Below are 20,371 nucleotides of genomic sequence, written 5' to 3'. Positions count from 1 at the left end.
CACTGGGTCGACATTTTCATCGTGCTGTCCACTACAACCCCAAGGTCTCTCTCCTGGTCGGTCACCGCCAGTTCAGACCCCATGAGCGTATATGTGAAATTCAGATTTTTTGCTCCAATATGCATAATTTTACACTTGTTTATATTGAATTGCATTTGCCATTTTTCCGCCCATTCACTCAGTTTGGAGAGGTCTTTTTGGAGCTCTTCGCAATTCCTTTTTGTTTTTAACAACCCTGAACAATTAGTATCATCAGCAAACTTGGCCACTTCACTGCTCACTCCTAACTCTAGGTCATCAATGAACAAGTTGAAAAGTACAGGTCCCAATACCGATCCTTGAGGGACTCCTTTCTACAGCCCTCCATTGGGAGAACTGTCCATTTATTCCTACTTCTGCTTTCTGCTTCTTAACCAATTCCTTATTCACAAGAGGATCTCTCCTCTTATTCCATGACTGCTAAGCTTCCTCAGAAGTCTTTGGTGAGGTACCTTGTCAAACGCTTTTTGAAAGTCTAAGTACACTATGTCCACTGGATCACCTCTATCTATATGCTTGTTGACACTCTCAAAGAATTCTAGTAGGTTACTGAGACAGGACTTTCCCTTGCAGAAGCCATGTTGGCTTTGCTTCAGCAAGGCTTGTTTTTCTATGTGCTTAGTTAATCTAGCTTTAATAATACTTTCTACCAGTTTTCCAGGGACAGAAGTTAAGCTAACTGGCCTGTAATTTCCGGGATCCCATCTGGATCCCTTTTTGAATATTGGCGTTACATTTGCCACTTTCCAGTCCTCAGGCACAGAGGAGGACCCAAGGGACAAGTTACATATTTTAGTTAGCAGATCAGCAATTTCACATCTGAGCTCTTGAGTAAATATACTGAAGCACTGCTATAATGGGAAGAGCAAAAACAAGCAGCCAGATCACTTAAGGCTATGGGATGAATCCACTGAACATGCTTCAGTCCCATTTAAATCAATGAAACAAGTTAGGATGCAATACAATACACACTTACCTGAAAGTAAGTCCCATTAAACCCAATGAAGCTTAGTTCTGAGTAGATATGTACTGGATTGCAATGGGACCAGTTATTCATGATGAATTTAAATCCAATTGATTTCTATGGGGCTACAAAAGCATGACTAACGTCCTCTAGATTTAATGTTTAGAACTCAAGCGTGATTAACTTCCTCTGGATCCAACTTTAAAGTCACAAATCTAGGAAGACACTATTATCTGCCATGCTGCAATTAAGCCCTATAGTTGGTTTTTGTTTTTTAATGGTTCCCATTCAGAGCAAGATGAAATTCTGTTTCATCCACCTACTGTATGCAATTCTTCATTAATGTACAATGATCTTTTCAGTAATGAGCATTTCCCATATAGGGAATATCAATAGCGTGTTTAGCTAAATCCCCAGGCTCTTATGCCCAATAAAATCACCATTCCCATTTTCAAAATTACCACTGGTCTTCAACATTTAACTCACATTTCATTTCCTTTTTTTGCAAATTTTGAAGGATGGCTCTGTTCGGTTCTCATATTGTTTCGGAAATTGGAAATCTGATAAATTCTGCTTGAAATGCGAACCGAATCAAAATTCTCACCCATCCCTACCTATGACTCAGAGGGGCTGCTGAGGGGTCCCTCCTTAGTGTGGGAGCTCCCGCTCTGTGATCTGCAGCATCATCAGGTCATGTGAACTGACACTGCTGCAGATCACAGAGCGGGAGCTTCCAGACACCCCCCAATACAGGCGGCAAGGGTGCCCGTCTCATCTCCCTGCCACATTAGCATGTCAGTGTGCACACCCTGCGTGCTGTGCATACATGCATACCATTATCCAAGATGGCAGCAGGGTATCCCTAAGGGGCTGACAGTGACACGGGAGGTAAGTGAGGCCTATTTAAGCCTTGAGCCACCTGTATCAGGAGGGGGTGTTGGGGCGTACAGCACTGTGGGCCCAGCATAGGCTGGTGCCCAAGGGCCCAATCACATCTGGCCCCAGCCCTGCTACTCTCATTAGAACTACCACTGTATAGAACCCCATACCTGAAATCCAGTACCAAGAAAATGAACCAATTTTTAAAAAATCCAGTATAGCTTTAACGTCAGAGGTCTTCAGTTACTGATTCTGAAATATACTGCAAAAGCCGATTTATTTCAGTGGGAAAAGACACAGTTGTCAAGCATGTGATCTCATGTATCTGATGCTCCCACACTATACTGGTTCATGCAACCAGACTGCTTACATGAGCAGCTGGCCTCTGACATCCTGGCAAATTGTGCCCACTTTGCTCAGGGAGGAAACAAACCACCATTCCTGGCTTAGTATTACATCCAAACCAGGGATCATGGTTTGTTTCACTCTCATCAAACCACAATCAGTAAGCCAAGAACAAATCTTGCCTACAGATTGTGGTTTCCCAGAGTGAGCAGGGAAGAACAAAACAGCTAAGGCACATCACAATAAACCATTAACTATGGTTGACCATGATGTGAAAACTGGCCGTGTCTATACACTATATAATAAATAGCAAACAAAATGCACAAGACAAGCTAATTAAAGTATTTTTAAGAATCCCCCTACAAACAGGATATGACTTCTGAATGGTCTCAAGAAAATACCGTTTTCAAAGCACACCACCACTCACATCAGGGAGTTCTTCTATTTGATTTCTTGACAAAATCAAGATCTTGAGTTTTGTCAGGTATTTAATCTCTTCAGGGAGTGCAGTGATGGAATTGTGGGACAAATGGAGTTCACGCAACTTTCGGAGACAGCAGAACTCTTTGGGAATTCTTTGCAGTTGGTTATTGTCTAAACTCACACATTCAAGGTTTTCAAGCCTATGAAAAGAACAAAGCATTCCAAGATAATGGCCTCCAACTCTATTTTGTTTTTGTATGTTTATCTACTTTTGTGAATGATGTATATACCTGCATATAAATAAATTTTAATTATACAAAACAGAATTAGTTGTTAATTAGAGATATATCTAAGAGTATAACTGTCACTTTATAGGACAATAAATGTATAGAAACAGCATGAAAACTAATTCAAAATTCATTCATTTTTAATTGTGTATACTGCTGATAGAACTAGCCCTGTAATTAAACACAGCCAGATAAAAAGGTAGTAGACTGATAAGTAACTATCATGGAGGAAGTAGATGGGCCTGACACCCTCTCAAGTAATTGTGGAAGGGACAGGGACTAAACCCTATAAAGGGTGCAATATCCCAAAGCATTATTTCTAAATATATTGTTATGAGCATGGGGGTTGGGATGGATGATTCCTGTGGGTCCCCTTTCCAGCCTCTGATTTGGAATCCCATGCCTCTGCTGGCCAGATGAATTCCCTTTGTTAACCAAGGATTGGCCAGGTAGGATAATGGGTCTATCAGTTGCCTAGCAACGGTGAATGGGCCAGGAAGACCCTTTTGTCATTGAAACTCTTCAGGAGAGGATCCCCCCCCTTCCTGGAGCCCAGCAGAGGCTTGTAGTTTAGTTGGGTCTAGAGAATGCTTGGAGACTGAAGGCAGGCAGAGAGACTGGCTCTCTGCACCGTGGCATTTGGGGTGCCTCCTGCAACCCAAATGGAAAAGCTGAATATTGGACTGCTGATGCATTGAACCCCTCCATCTTAAGCTCAGGTTGGAATGTGTGTAAATAAACAAACCATATTTCATAAAGACACCACAGTCTCCGCTGGCCTTCTTCCCAAAGGAAACCAAACCCTGGAGGAGCGCAGGAACCCCTGAAATCTCACTGCTCAGAGATTGGGGAGGCATGCAACAATATGTTAGGATCTCTGTATGAGCCCTTTTCTAGTTTTGATGTGACCATATGAGAATCTGGGTCTACTCAATATAAGACTAATGTAGACAGGACAGACATTGCACCTAGAATAGCAAATGTATACTAGATAATTTGGTGGAGAGGGTATGGATTTTCTTTGTTTTTTTCTGCTGCTATTGTCTGAAACATTTGAAGTATGGAACAAAAATAAGACAAATGACTTGCAATGTTTTATTGTTTCTACCTTTTCAGTGTTAAGGAATGGACTAAAGAATTTGGGCCCAATAAATGGACCAGTTATTGGGTTTATAACACTGCCCATTTGTTTTAAATAACTTTATTTTTTTTCAAAAGTGCTCCAGTTGCCTCTGAAAATATACTTTTCCAAACAGTGTGAGATAAAGGATACAGGTTTTTTTTTAATTATTGTTTCTACACATAGGTTGTTATTACATGTAATCAGTTTATCCAAATAGGAGAAACGTAAGAAAAATAGGAGCCATTTGATTGAAACCAAACTCTCTAGTTTAACTGGCATTTGAGTATTAACTAAAACTGTAATCCTAACCCCACTTATCTAAAGGTAAGGCCCACTGAATTCAGCAGGACTTGTTTCTGAGTAGATATGGTTAGGTTTGTGCTCTAAATGTTGTAATATACATGGTTAATGGTAGGTTTTCTGCCCAGATAAACATACTATATCTCACACTAGCAAAAAATGGTTATTATAGCCAACTTGTAACAGTATAGCCAACTCGAGTAAAACCTCAGCCTTATCGTAATCAAAATTACCTGTGTATCTCAGGAGGGAGATAGCTAAGCTGGTTGTTGTTTAGATTGAGGAGTACTAAATTTTGCAATCCATCTATAAAGAAAGACAACTTTAAGATAAAGTACATATTTTTTCTACATATACCTCAATATGCATTTTAATCCCATTGCATTCCATTCCATATACCCATGCTGTTATAAACATTTTTGTCATTATGCAAGTTTTAAAAATGATCAAGAACATAACATGAGTGAATATTCTATAGAGTCATTAGATAAGTACACAGTTTCAAGTGGGTGATGAAGTGTTGCCGAAAAAATCTAGAGGAAGTAAATGCTTAGAAAGATGAAAGGCCAGTGTCAGGGAAAACCAAAATTAGAATTAAGGATAGGATAAACCACAGTATGGATCAGTAACAGTAACAGTCCTGTCCTTTACATAGTTACTTGGGAGAATGTCCTCCTGAATTAAGGGAAGCTACTCCCAGGGAAGTGTGGACAGAATGACAGCCTAAATGATACCAAGGTGGCAAAATGAGGGCAGAAAGCACATTGTAGATTTGACTATAAGATCATAAGCAGCCTAAAGTTCAATTACTGCCCTTGCAGTAACATACATATTAATTACAAACATAATTCTTGGACCTGAGACTACTGGGAATTGGGACTACTGGGAATTGGGACTACTTAGGTCTACAATGTTCATCTACTTACAGCTCAGTCCTAACCATGTCTATTCAGAAATACTATTGAATTCCATGGGGCTTTGTTGTTGTTATGTGCCTCCAAGTCGACTACAACTTATGGCAACCCCATGAATCAGTGACCTCCAAGAGCATCTGTCATGAACCACCCTGTTCAGATCTTGTAAGTTCAGGTCTGTGGCTTCCTTTAAGGAATCAATCCATCTCTTGTTTGGTCTTCCTCTTTTTCTACTTCCTTCTGTTTTTCCAAGCATTATTATCTTTTCTAGTGAATCATGTCTTCTCATTACGTATCCAAAGTATGATAACCTCAGTTTCATCATTTTAGCTTCTAGTGATAGTTCTGGTTTAATTTGTTCTAACACCCAATTATTTGTCTTTTTTGCAGTCCATGGTATCCACAAAGCTCTTCTCCAACACCACATTTCAAATGAGTTGATTTTTCTCTTATCTGCTTTTTTCACTGTCCAACTTTCACATCCATACATAGAGATCAGGAATACCATGGTCTGAATGATCCTGACTTTAGTGTACAGTGATACATCTTTGCATTTGAGGACCTCTTCTAGTTCTTTCATAGCTGCCCTCCCCAGTCCTAGCCTTCTTCTGATTTCTTGACTATTGTCTCCATTTTGGTTAATGATTGTGCCAAGATATTGATAATCCTTGACAAGTTCAATGTCCTCATTGTCAACTGTAATGTTGCATAAATCTTCTGTTGTCATTACTTTAGCATTTTTCAATGGGACTTACTCTGGTAAGTGTGTACTAGACTGCAGCCTTGGTCAGTTACATTAACTGATTTAAAAACCTCTTGTGAACATTTTAAAAACTGCTCTTGACTAGCCACATTTTTTTTAAAAAAATAAATAAATGTAGGTTGTTTAAAAATCTATAGACCACTGGCACCATCTTTTAAATTTGTCTTTTCTCACAAGAGTAATTTTTTCTAAGATGTTGCAACATGTGTATATATCATCCAAAACAAAGTGTATCTTCTCCAGAACTATTAGGTTTAGTCAGATGCAATTTGATTCACTGAAACTACAATATTTTCCCCTCCCAATCCCTTTTCCTTTTGTGTCTTGTTATTTAGATTGTCAGCCTGAAGGGAGGGACTGTCTTATTATCTCTAGCCTGTTCTGGTAACCCCCTAAAGTGCAGGATAAAAACTCTTTAAAATAATTTATTTTTTATAATATATTATGTTTCACATTATATATGCTGTACAATATTTGATTTTGAGCGCAATGTGATAGGAACTTACCAAATACTAAGGGTGATATTCTGGTGATCTTGTTTCTAAACAAATGAAGGTTCTCCAGAGATGTGAGGTATTTCAGCTGCTCTGGAAATTCCTCAAAATTATTGTTTCCCAAATTTAGTACCTTCAACTATAATAAGATATTTGATTAAACAATCTTGCATCATTTCATGTACTAAAGCTAAGAAACTAAGCCACTGCAAACATAAGAGCCATACTGGATGAGCCCATTGGCCCATCTAGTGCAGCATCCTAGTGGCCAACCAGATGCCTATGGAAAACCCAAAAGCTAGACCTGAGCACAAGAGGACTCTACCCACTTGTGATTCCTGGCATTCATTTACTTAAATACATGCATTACCAAAAGATATTACCTTAAAGCTGAAACTATAGTGAGTACAAGAATGCATCAGAAAACTACCTAATACCAGATGATATTCAAATATACCCTGTGCAACCCCCCTCCATCACACAAAAAACCTTTCCAAGGAAGTGGCATGCATGCTACACAACACCCTGTTGTAGTCTTGCTGAGCTTCTGCAAAACTGAAATCCTAAATCTCTATTCTGTTTGATGTCACTAGCCAGATCTCAAGTTTGTGCTAAATACTTGAGAGGGAAAGCTTGTCAATTTTAACCAATTATAACAAGTTTCTTAATTTGAAAACTGAGGAAGTTGATATTTTAAATGCCAATGTAATGTAACATACATAAGTAGTAGGGTTTCTGGTTATGATGTGGACAATAGGAGGCTTTTAAAATAAGGGGAAGTTACTCCTTCTGTAAATGAGATTGGACTGCTTCCTTCTGAGCAAAATTTTAAGAAAATTTGGGAAATGCAGTGCAGCTTTCTTGAACAATTCTGCAACACACAATTGTCTTTATAAATACCACTATAAGGTTTTAGACCACAAATGAAAATATAAAGATGCTATAATCTTAATGGTTGTAAATACAGGATGCAAAGTATTCAAAGATCAAGACTTTTAAGTGCCACTGATTTCGGTGAGAGAGACTTAAGATTTTAAAAGCTCAACTCTCATATTAAAATCAATGGGATTTAAAGGTGCATAACTTCAACTGGACCATGCTCTTAAATTTCTGGGGCATTTATCAGATCAAATTAGGAGGGAATGGGATCACGTAGAAGGCCCTGACTATGCACAGGTGGACTGGGGGTGGATGGAATAGGTCTTTACATCTTTCAATCTAAGCCTTTCTTTTTAATGGGTCATAAAAGGGGTAATGGAACTTTTTGTGACAGACTGAAACTTGGTGGTACTATAAATCGACCTGGGCCTAATATGCACTTTTTAAAACATTTTTAAAATGTTCTGGGAAAACTCAAATTACTTCAAAATACTTTCACAAAGCCATGTGACTATGGCAAACAAGTGTGCATTTTCCCACAGTTGTAAAATATTTATACTTCATGATGAAAGCAGTGTTGTTGAAAGTGCTGGCTGTACCACAATACATAATTATTTTGAGAAGCACTCTGCCAGGCTCTTTTCTTGGAATGGGTGCAGTCCTATCATGCTTTCTCCCTTGGCATACAGTAGATTTATATGGAGAAGTATTTGGTTCTCACTGCTTCTCCTACCTAGCTCACGTTTTGGAAGACAAAGAGATACTTTCCCCATCATTTCAACATGAGGTAAGTTTCAAAAGCAATTTCTGATAGGATACAGGCCCTACTGTTTAAAGAAAAAAAGGTAAAAATTCTGGTTCGCATATGCAAGCCCTTGGGCTTGGAAGGAAGTCCAACCAGCTCTTCATAGCAGGGAAAAGGAGGCTTGGGAAGAAAAGAGCTTGCAGAGAAAACAATAACTTCGCAAAACCACATTCTGTAGTTTAAGGCAGACCGCCAAAGCTCAGTGCCCAATGTGACCTGGTAGAAAATGTTATTTTTAAAACAACATTTTCATGTGGTGATTAGGGATGGCCTTTGAGGGAGCTCTGGCCGGCATTGCAAAATACCCTCCCCCGCCCTGCGCTGTTTAACAGTAGCTGATGGGGGGGAAATTCCTGCCCACTTTTATTTCCGTACTACCTTCACAAACAATGCCGTGGTACTGCCAAAAAGCACAGGAGCAGGGCTAGGAGAATCATTAGAGGGAACGAAAGGAATTAAGCTAACAAGAGAGAATCCTCTTGGCGTGCCTCTGTTGACAGGAGATCTCCAAGGCCGCCTCACCCGGCTCAAAGTCTGCATGTCTTGGGGTAGCCGACGCAGCCTGTTGTCCCGCAGCGTCAGTCTCTCAAGGCCTTTCATACTCCCCACACCCCGGGGCAAGTGATGTAGCCCCCGCGCTTTCAATGAAAGAGACCGAGTGCCTGGTCCACCCCGCAGTGCCCGGAGCAGTTCTGCCATGTTTCCTTTCCTTCCAGCCGGGAGAACTGTCTCCTCTAGGCACGGCACCATAGAAACCGCGGATGTAAACAAGGCCTCTTTGGCCGTCGCTATGGAAACAGCAAAGCGACGCCTCGTTTTGAGAGCGGAAGAAACCTCGTGGCCATAGTAATGAGCGTATTCTACGGCGGCCGAGAAGAGAACAGGCATATGTAAGGGTGCAAATGTCACGCAGGTAGCTGCAAGGAAAAGGAAAAGCAGATCCCAATGACACAAAAGACACTCTTAGGACAGCGATGGGGAACCTCCCGCTCCCATCAGTCCAAGCCAGCCCAGCCAACCGGGGATGTTGGGAGTTGAAGTCCGACAATATTTGGAGAGTCACAGTTTCCCCATCCCTTCTCTAAGAAGTTGAACCAGGGGCAGCAGAGAGAGGAAACGAGAAGTCGTCACGATCCTGGCTGCTTCTCTTTCAATGTTGTCAAAGGTGCAGTACAAACTGACAGGGACACATCTCATAGTTTGTTGTGGATAATTAAATGAAATAAATAAATAGAAACACAAAAGGGGAGTGTTGAAAACTGAGTGCAAGGAATTTCGTTTTATGTTGCAAACCACAAGCACAACATTAAAATCCCTGCTTTGCCATGAAGCTCACTGCGTGACCTTGGGCTAGTCACTTTCTCTCAGCCTAACCAACTTCATGGAGTTGTGAAGATAAAATCATGTTTGTACACCATCTTGTGCACTTTAGCGGAAAGGTGGGATATAAATGTAATAAATAAAATAAAAATAACTTAAATGACTTGGATAAGCGTCTTGGGGAAAGAAAAAAAAAGCAAGCCCCCTGGATATGAATACTGTAGTAAGGTTTGCCTAGCCCTCTCTGAACTGAATTTCTAGAAGGGTAGACGGGTTAGTATGTTGCATCAGAAGAGAGATTTGTAGTACCTTGTAGACTAACATATTTATTAAGACAGCAGCTTTCATGGACTATAGTCCGCTTCAGAAGGGGAGTGAAATGGAGGCAGGGACCAGGCTGTACTCATTATTAGAATATAAGTTTTCAAATAAAACTAATTTCAGATAACCCCCCCCCCAAGCAGGGCTTGTTTCCATCGCCTCTTCCCAGCTCTGCCTCTCCGCGCTCGCCCTCCCCTGCCTTGTGACACACATATTGCAGGAGTGTGGCTGTGGAGAGGGCTCTTCCCTCACCAACCTCTCCTCGCTGTTGCTGCAGTAGTCATGGCTGCTGACAGGGAAAGACCTTTTCTTTCTCCGCCAGGCACGTCTGCCCCAAACTCCCCCTTGCCATCACGGCCAACTTAGGGTGAAGAGAAAGGGAGAGACGTGGTGGGAAAGGCCTTGTGACACACACGTTGTTGGAGTGTGGCTGTGGAGAGGGCTCTTCCCTTGCCAACCTCTGTTGCTGCAGTAGCCATGGCTGCTGATGGGATGTACTAACACTTTGTTGCTGTTAGCAATAGAATAAGCACTCTGCAATAGAATGCTGCTGGGAGTGGAAATTGCAAGTTACCTTAAATAGCCATCTATTTATAAAACTGACTAACATCATGACTCTTGAAAACAAAGAAAAAAATCTTAACATTATAAATCAGGAAGATTAAATATGCAACTGAGCAAAACATAGCTTTCATTGTACAAGTAATTGTAATACAAGGTTAATTATATGCAGGTATTCTTTAAAATAAGCAGCTGCATTTGAACCACAGCATGAAAGTTGCAGTTTTTAAGTTGCAACTTCAGATACAGTATTTGTGTTTTTGTGTCCTACAGATGTAGGGTTGATTCAAACATGGAATGGGTTGCAGACTGACGAGCTGATATGAATGCAGTGTTTGCGTGAATCAGTATCTCCGCACGGCTAGTATATACAGTACTTAGTTGATCCTATCCTTAAAACATGGCAGCAATTTTGACCCACTACCATTATGGGAATCGGGACTGCTATATGTACACTACAGCTATGTTTTAAGCTGCCTTGCATAATTGTGGAATAGTGAGATTAAAATATTTTAAATAAAATGTGAAAGGCAAGTTCACATCCAAGTTTAGCAACAATGCCATAACTCCAGAGCTGATTGTGTAGCGTCTATGAATCTGGCACCAGGATCAGCAACTCAATCGATTCTTATCCCGTAACGTAGGGATGCTTTTGCTACATAATTCAGAAAGAAACAGTCATCCTATTTAAGAACAAAGCTAACTTGATATTCAAAAGAATTTAAAGGGAAGTGTAAAGCACATGATTTGCATGCAAAAAAGGTACTAGGTTCAATCTCTAGGTAGGACTAGAAAAGATTCCTATTTGAAGCATGGAAAGCTGCTGCCAAATGGACCAATGACCTGAACTCGGTATAAGGCAGTTTCTTATAACCAGTAACATATGTTTCAGAGCCTCCAAAATTGTTACATTTGGATGTACAACCCCATTTCAAGCTGTCCTTGGAGGTGGGGTGAAGTGGTTGAGGAATTTAACAAAAGTTTTTTGTTTTTTTTAAATCACAACAATGGTTTAAAGAACTTTGGCCTAAAGAAGCATCATACAACCATCCCCTAGTATTCCTGAAACAGTCTTAACTATTGTAGTAATTTCACACTGTTAAATACTCCCATATGTTGCAGTTATTTAATGATTGCCGTTCATAATAATTGAAGAGTTGTGCAACAGTGGTACATATACCATTGTCTTTGTTACTAAAGAGGATAGAACACAAATGAAAAAATCTAATACACAGTTTATTATGAGGTACATTACAAACACTTTTGGGGGAAGTTTTAAAACATGATTTAAATTAGAATTAACAGTTTTTACAACAAATTTGATATATTCCCAAACCCTCAATGCCTTGTAAAAAAAAAACTCAAGCAGAATTAGTTTACTTATCCAAAGATAAGTAGCATAAAGTGCAAAGATGCACTCATCATATCTTCTGATGAATCATGTACTAGCTTTCATTTTCTGTCGTGTCCATTAGAGGTTTTACAGAATTATAATGTTCTCCTAATCCATATGCATGTCTCATATACCTAGAAACAAATGCAATAGATGTTAAAGAAATTATGAAAGCTTTCTTCCCAGCTAGTAGAATACACAAACACACAATGGTTTTACTCAGGTGATAATAAGGCTTCCATCAGCAGAACAGAAGGAAACAATTTTCAGCTATTCCCTCCACAGTCCATACTCCTGATTCTGCTCCAGAGGGTTAGGGGGTCCTTCACACTGATCCCATGAATGTTTACCCAGAATAAGTCCCACTGAGTTTGATGGTCTTATCCCAAGGTACCCTTAAATATATAATTCAATAAATATTTTCAAACATCAGTCACTTATATAGCCTTCTTCAAACACAGAACTCCTTTGAACCCCAATGTTTAAAGTATCTACTTACACAAGTATTAGTGGCTTTCTACTGTATTCTTCACCAACAATGATAGGTGGTGAATCCATTTGTACGACTTCAATTGGTGTTTGCAAGATGTGTGACAGAGCCCTTAGCTGTAAGGCACAATGACATTTTTTTTAAATTGATGTACGAGAATTTTAGTTTACTACACATAGCCTCAGGGTGCGTTAGCACAACATTAAATTAAAACAATGATTTCCTTTAAAAAATGTACTGATGGTTCAATGAAATAAAGTTCTACAACATAACTTTGCTCTAACAACTGTATTGTTTTAGATACTGTAAAAATTCCTAACACAAAGTCTTTTCCTTTTTATTATCTTAAAAACTAACTCATTTTATGAGTATGACTTTTCATAGAATAGTCTATTCAAATGCTGAAATGGGCTGAACAACAGCACACAGATCAGGACAGTAAGATGGAATCTTTATTGTTAAAATGGGCCTAAATAATTACATTGCTTCTCTCCTTGATGCCATAATTGGCAGAAATGTCAACTGGACATGTTCACTAACTAGGATCTATAATGGAAAATGGTACAGAGCCATAGACCTGGCAGTGGTCTTAGCAATATAGAAAGATGCAATAAGCTTTGGAATGAACCCCAATCATAGGTGCACTTCTTTTTTTTTAACAAAGTACAACTTGTTTTTCTACCACATAGACAAAATGGAAATGCTCTTGATTTTCTCTGCAGTAAGGATTGCCAGTGTGGTGTAGTGGTTAGAGTGTTGGACTCTGACCTGGGAGACCAGGGTTCAAATCCCCACACAGCCATGAAGCGCACTGGGTGACCCTGGGCCAGTCACTGCCTCTCAGCCTCAGAGGAAGGCAATGGTAAACCCCCTCTGAATACTGCTTACCATGAAAACCCTATTCATAGGGTCGCCATAAGTTGGGATGGACTTGAAGGCAGTGCATTTCATTTTTTTTCAAGGATTGCCTAACCCTGAAACAATGTCTTTATGTTAAAGTAGGCTGGGGCAACCTGCGGCCTTCCAGATATCACTGGAGTACAACTCCCATCATCCCTGACCATTGACCATGCTGGCTGGAGCTTATGGGAGTGAAAGAGTCCAACAATTTTTGGAGGGTCACAGGTTTCCTAGCCCTGCTTCAAAACTTTCCCTTGAAGAATTGGGAAAATTCTGATTACTCAAATGAACAAGCATTAGCATTTGAGATACTAGGAAAGTAGAGAGTGCAGTACTTACTTCCAACTGACCACCCCATGCAGCTGTGTTTGCTATATCATGACAGTATTTTTCAAATTCCTCTGCAGGGGGAGGAAAAAGGCATCATTTTTAATTTGAATGCTGGAAGACAAAGCAAGCTTAAAAGGGAAAGGTTACAATGGAAGTTAAAGTAGGATGACGAACTGAACTTTGCTTAGTAAAACACAAGACAAAAGGGAAGTAGACACTGAAGACAAAGATATAGCATTGTCCGTTAAAACAAAACAAATGGGAGCAAACAAAAAGTGCTCCGTGAAATGACAAAGGCAAGAAATACTTTAAAATGTATGGAAAGATTTTCCAATAAAATGTTCACTATAATAATTTGTCCTTCTCCTAGATTGCACAGAGGTTCTGCTTTGGGATGTTTCCCTAGGCTACACAGATACAGTTAAGGACGGGAAGCAAATCTCAGTAAGGGCAATGGTAAACCATGGCATACTGAATCATTATAATCCAAGGTTTTAATCCAATGTGGAGTTTTAAACATGCTTAAACCCAGTGATTCAATGGGCTTGAGCAAGCTTCACTCTACACTGGATTTAGGTCAAAGACATTAAAACAGCCTTACAGTCTCAGGTCCTCACTGTTATCTAGAGCAGAGGTTCCCAAACTATGCTCCATGGATCAACAGTGGTCTATGAGCTTCATTCAGGTGGTCCAAAGCATGGCCACATTAAATATTCATAATGATTTTAATTGTATTTTCATTGCTTCTTTTATTTCTTGTATTGTAATTTACAATATTAATTCTATGGAATGCAAATTGTAATACAATAAAATATAAGAAGTTAAAGAAGCAATACATACATACAGCATCTAGCATAGTACATTACAATTTCTACAACAGACATAAAAATAATTAAGTGGTCTGCCAAGACCCTCAACAATTTTCAAGTAAGGCATGGGGGAATAAGTTTGAGAACCACTGATCTAGAACATAGGGCCCATCTCTTTACATCCTACTCAATTGGCCTGTTCCACTTCCACTCCTACCCCCCAGTTTGCTATCTAGTCACCACTGACATTACTTGCAACAGAAATCTGCACATAATGGTGGAAGTAGTTTACCTACCTTGGCTGTACAGGTCACCGGTATTTGTATTAGTTAGAAATGGTAGGAAATCATCTATATGACTTTTCATGTACTCTGCAGTCTGACTTCTAAGAGTTGCAACTGTCCAGGAGTTTTGTTGCTCCTTGAGTTGATCTTCAATAGCTCTGTACATGCAATGACCATCAGATGGGATCTGCTTAATTTCCAGCTGCCTTGTGGCTAAGCTCTGTGCAAGTTTCTGACTTTCAAGGTGCCTAGCTCCTGTTAAATTTTCAATCTCAGCTTCTGCTATTCTTTCTTCTCTTTCCTTTTCTATGGCTGCTTTTTTATCCTGTGGTTTGAAAATAGTGAAACACATTGCAATGCTACCTTTTTACATTATGAACTAGTATCATAATCATGCTTAATAAAAGGTCTCGATTATCTGCAATACACTTCTCGATTCTAACAACAGAATTGTGCAAAATGAGCAAAAAGCAAAGTAGTAAAGTTCCACAGGTTAAGGAGAGTACTGAAACGTATCCAGAAATTTCAGTTACATAGAGTTTGCCATTCAAAAATGACACCATTAGTACTTCTGAGAATCCAGTCACATTTAGTTGTAGCCAGTTCCTAGTATACATGAAAGAGGCTTTACCACCAGAAAAGACCCATGGGATAACATGCAAGGTGATGTGCTGATGGCTGCTTCTATTTGAGCTATGGGGCCGGATCCAGGTCCAGAGTCACACTACTGATACCAGATCTCACACTGAAGCTGGTATCTCGCTCCTGGCTCTACATGTTGTTCATGGTCGAATTAAGCCAATATTCACATCCATAAAAATCTTACCCGCCTCTTCTGTGCTTTTGATATTCTAGGAGGCTGACTCTGTTCTGTGCCCTCAAGCTCCAATCTTGCAATACTTCTAACTGCTGAACCCTCCTACAGGATAAATAAGAATTATGTAAAATATGAAATTAATAGTTTCTTGACCTGCCACACTTACATTTCAGAGTAAGTTGTTATCCTTGCATTTGGAGTTTGATATTGCTCAGTTTCCTGATATATCATACCATTCTTACCGTGGTCTATCACCGAATATAATTAACATCCATTCCAGTTGTTTAGTATTTAGCTTCTACAGTTTGCAAAAGGTGGCCCCAACAAGACAGTTATATACCACTCCAGAAGTATCACTCAACCTCTAAACTAAGGTTTAAGACATCAAGCTCAGTTACCTTGTCATAAGGATAGTTTAAACAGGGTTCTCGGTACTTCAGTCTGCCCAATATGCCACCCCAGTATTGCAGAAACAGGGTTTATGGGGGGAAAATCCCTAGTACATACTGCACAAAGTCTGGGTGTTCCATGTTGTGCAGGTCAAGTATAGGAAGAATAGTCATACAGCAGTCTAACACCCCAAAGTTCTACTGCAGAGGAGGGGGATCTCCAGCCTGCAGGCCAATTTAGGCTCAGGATATATTCTAATTGGTCTACAAGGCTGTTCTCCCCAAACCACGTCACCCTGACCCATACCACGTCACCCTGACCCATACCTGATGCTATATACGAGATCAGGTGTGGAGCAGCTGTAGAAGTAGCTGCTAAAGAACAGTCAGGAGCTTAAATTGTTCCTTGTCATGAAGGGCTTGCTGACGGCCCCACTGAGATTGGCTGCACTAGGGAATTCCCCATCAGGAACACCCTTGTGCAACCCATAAGGCTCTCTCAGCAGTGATCAGCTGATCAGTGCTGAGCAAGTGCCTTCAAAGGTGCATGCTCTAACCACCAATCAGCCAATTTAAAGTTGTCATCTGGTGTCATAATGATGTCAGGTGATTGACAGGTGGGCAGCTGCATCCACTTGTCAAAGTTGGCCCACTGAGGGTGGAGAGGTAGAGATCTAACTCGCTGGCTGGGTAGAGTTCCCCACCCTGGTCCACTGCTATCAGTGAAATTATGGCAGGCCAGAATCTTCCCCAACTTAAAAAAGAGAGCTAATTTGAATCCCAGACACCATGGAAAGCAAGTTAGACGTTTGCTGTCATTCAATGATGTAGCAAGCAAAATCAATGTCTTGGGAACTAGAATGCACACCATCAGAGTTCACCAAGAAATAAACATTAAACTTAACATGTTTATTGAGCAAATGAGTGTTTGTCACAGAAGTAACACAAATCATTTACTTTTATACAATATGGCTGCCAAGAATCAAGATGTGTTTTTAGTGATCACTCATTGTGCATCTAAGGATAATAATCAGATTTATTAGAGATATGAGCAATGTTCACACACTGACATTCAGTACCGTTTCAGTGGATATTATGCCGAAGAATAAAGCACAACAGTAAAGAATAAAATAAAGTGCATCACAACACATACTTTATTCTGTTCAGGTAATGTCTCCTTTAGCTTCTTCAGTTCTTCTTTGTGCTTCTGTTCCAGCTCAGCTTCCAGTTTAGCAACATCCTCAGACAGCTGTTTTCTTTTCTTTTTGTCATTCTTTGGAACAGCATTTTTCATTCCTTGGATTTTGGCTGCAGAAGCACAAATCAGTGAGACAAATGATAAGCACCTAACAATTATTTTTGTCACTGTTTATAAATGAAAAACTGCCCATCATATGTGTTTAACATTACTATATCATGTGTGTGATTCAATGCATGGTATTATTTATTTATTATTTGATTTATATCCCGCCCTTCCTCCCAGCAGGAGCCCAGGGTGGCAAACAGAAATGCTAAAAGCACTTTAAAACATCATAAAAAGACCTTAAAATACATTAAAACAAAACAAAAACATTTAAAGAAAAGCTTTAAAAACATCTTTTTAAAAAGGGTTAAAAACATAGTATTAGAGAAAACATATTAAAAGCAATTCTAACACAGACGCAGACTGGGATAGGTCTCAACTTAAAAGGCTTGTTGAAAGAGGAAACTCTTCAAACGGCGCCGAAAAGATAGCAGATGGCGCCTGCCTAATATTTAAGGGGAGAGAATTCCACAGGATAAGTGCCACCACACTAAAGGTCCATTTCCTATATTGTGCAGAACGAACCTCCTGATAAGATGGTATCTGCAGGAGGCCCTCACCTGCAGAGCGCAGTGATCGACTGGGTATATAAGGGGTAAGATGATCTTTCAGGTATCCTGGTCCCAAAACTAGAACTTTGAACTTGGCCAAGTAGCAAATGGGCAGCCAGTGCAATTCTTTCAGCACCGGGGTGACATGTTGGCAATACCCTGCCCCAGTGAGCAGTCTCGCCGCTGCATTTTGCACCAGTTGCAGCTTCCGGACCAACCTCAAGGGCAGCCCCACATATAGCACATTACAGTAATCCAGCCTAGAGGTTACCAGTGTGTGGACAACAGTGGTCAGGCTATCCCGGTCCAGAAACGGCCGCAGCTGTCTAACAGCCGAAGCTGGTAAAAGGCACTCCTAGCCACAGAGGTCACCTGGGCCTCTAGCAACAAAGATAGCTCCAGGACCACCCCCAGACTACGGACCTGCTCTTTCAGAGGGAGTATGACCCCGTCCAACGCAGGCAACTGACCAATTATCCGAACTCGGGAACCACCAACCCACAGTGCCTCCGTCTTACTAGGATCTAGACTCAGTTTACTGGCCCTCATCCAGCCCACCACCGAGTCCAAGCACCGGTCCAGGGCTTGCACGGCCTCTCCTGATTCAGATGTTATGGAGAAATAGAGCTGGGTCTCGTCAGCATACTGTGGACTCCTTGCCCCAAATCTCCTGATGACTGCTCCCAAGGGCTTCATATAGACGTTACACAGCGTGGGGGACAAGAGGGTACCCTGCAGCACCCCACAGCACAACTGCCAGGGGGCCGAAAGACAGTCACCCAATGCTATATCTCTGAGAGCGACCTTGGAGATAGGATCAGAACCACTGTAAAACAGTTCCTCCAATACCTAGCTCACCAAGTCGGCCCAGAAGGATACCCTGGTCAATGGTATCAAAAGCCACTGAGAGATCACGTAAGAATAACAGGGTTGCACTCCCCCTGTCCTTCTCCCGATAAAGGTCATCCATCAGGGCAACCAAGGCCGATTCAGTCCCAAAACCAGGCCTGAACCCAGACTGGGATGGGTCAAGATAATCTGTTTCATCCAAGAGTACTTGTAATTGCTGTGCCACAATCCTCTCAGTCACCTTCCCTAAAAAGGGGGTATTCGCAACTTTACCCTCAAGTGCCTTGCAAACAATTCACAGTGGGCCTCCAAAAGGTCTAAAACTCCATTTCCTGGAGTTGATGTCAAAAGACTCCTGACAATATGGAAAAGCTCCACTGGACGGCTACTTGAGGATGCGATGGTGGCAGAGCAGTGGGCCTTCTTTGCTGCCCTCACCACCACACAGTAGGCATGGTTATGATGTTTCAGTCATGCCTGATCAGCCTCACAGCATGTCTTTCGCCACTTGCGCTCTAGCCGTAGTCCAGCCTGTTTCATTGCCCTTAGCTCACTGGTGTACCAAGGTGCAAACCGGGCTCCACAATGCTGGAGAAGCCGCTCAGGGGCAACCGTGTTTTTTCTTTTATGTTTCATGTTTTTTCTTTTAAAAACTTACTCTATTTTATATCTTATGTATTGAGTTTGCAAGGCTAGCATCAGGGTCAGCATCGTTGGGTGCCTGGCCCAGGCCCACATCTCTGCAGGGGGTCCACTGGTAACCCCCTCCCTTCTGCTCACCCTCTGCTTCTTCTCACCCTCCCCGGCTGTGCTCCCCAGAGGAGCAGCGGCATGATTGATGAGGTGGAGCCAGATCCTGCACTCGCCTTGCACTTTCCTTCTGGGAGGTTGCAACGAGGCAGAAGACCCACCCAATCAGGGAAAGTATCTCAACCAAAGCCCCGAAAAGCTGGATCAACACTACGTGTTCGTCCAGTGAGCAGCCAACCACAGAATCCGTGTTATGTGGGGCAGCGGTATACGTTTAGCGGGTCAAACAAAACCAACACGGTTACGTGTTGAGAGTGCCACAAGCTTGGCTGCTGTTTGTGCGTATCAAGAAGTCCCTCGATACACACACACACCCCTCCCGCTTCCAGGCCAGGTGTCCTGCCGGCTCCCCCTCCCTGCCATTTAGCGGTCCTGCCTCGGCAGCGTCTGATCAGCTCTTTTCCCTCGTAGGCCCGGCCCGCTCCCGCCTGCCTGCCGTCAGCCTCACCCTGCAGCTCGCGCTTTTCCTTGCGCTGCCGCCGGGCCAGCAAGTCCAGCCCGTCATTCTCCGCCTCCTTCGCTGCAGCCACCACCGGCTCTTCTTCTTCTTCGCCGAGCCTGTCCATGGCGGTAGCACCACGCACCTCCTTCGCTCAGGTGTCAGCCAAAGCTGGCTCCGCCCACGTGGACGAGCCCCGCCCCGATGGGTAGAAGTCAAAGAGGCGCCGCTTGTCCCTTAACCCTCTCGCGGCCGCCTCGTATTGTTATGCCGGGAAGCTTTAGATTCCAAAAGGGAGGGAAGTTGGGAGGAGATGGAGAGCCGTGTGATCATGGAGTTAGGAAAAGTGAAGAGCGATTATTATATTATCTCCTGCGATTTCAGCTATACTTGTGATATGAGCAGCGGCGGGCCCACCCAGAAATAAATTTACTACTGTGTAAGCCGTATTTATCTCAATGAAAATGATCTCGGAGCAAAGATGGGTAGAGATTGCAATGGAAATATTGCCGACAGCACAATCCTATGCATGTCTACATAGAAGGAACTATCCTTATTATCAGTGGGTGGGACTACTCACTCCCTGCACA

The 20,371-nt window shown here is 41.6% G+C and overlaps 2 protein-coding genes across 6 annotated transcripts in view; both read right to left on the bottom strand.

Annotated features, from left to right (window-relative positions):
* The window catches only part of LRRC69 (leucine rich repeat containing 69), a 37,062-nt gene extending 28,037 nt beyond the window's left edge, over positions 1-9,025 (bottom strand). For all 5 annotated transcript variants that reach the window (XM_061607255.1, XM_061607274.1, XM_061607266.1 and 2 more), the window contains exons 1-4: positions 8,738-9,025; positions 6,544-6,670; positions 4,594-4,666; positions 2,655-2,850 (exon numbers count right to left, since the gene is read on the bottom strand). In XM_061607255.1, the coding sequence (XP_061463239.1) occupies positions 2,655-2,850; positions 4,594-4,666; positions 6,544-6,670; positions 8,738-8,965 (624 nt within the window). In that variant the 5' untranslated portion in view covers positions 8,966-9,025. The remainder of the gene's footprint in view (positions 1-2,654; positions 2,851-4,593; positions 4,667-6,543; positions 6,671-8,737) is intronic.
* Positions 9,026-11,594: 2,569 nt separating this feature from the next.
* OTUD6B (OTU deubiquitinase 6B) lies at positions 11,595-20,083 on the bottom strand. The gene is made up of 7 exons (XM_061607238.1): positions 19,791-20,083; positions 16,983-17,137; positions 15,450-15,542; positions 14,636-14,948; positions 13,540-13,601; positions 12,310-12,416; positions 11,595-11,944 (listed from the first exon to the last, which is right to left on the bottom strand). Exons 1-7 carry the CDS (start codon positions 19,906-19,908, stop codon positions 11,863-11,865), a joined length of 930 nt encoding a protein of 309 aa, XP_061463222.1. The 5' UTR covers positions 19,909-20,083; the 3' UTR covers positions 11,595-11,862.
* Positions 20,084-20,371: the final 288 nt, after the last annotated feature.

This window comes from Rhineura floridana, chromosome 1 (genome assembly GCF_030035675.1).
Source record: "Rhineura floridana isolate rRhiFlo1 chromosome 1, rRhiFlo1.hap2, whole genome shotgun sequence".
NCBI classification, from domain to species: Eukaryota; Metazoa; Chordata; class Lepidosauria; order Squamata; family Rhineuridae; genus Rhineura; species Rhineura floridana.
The sequence above is the reverse complement of the archived record's forward strand: the minus strand, read 5'-3'. Positions and strand labels throughout refer to the sequence as shown.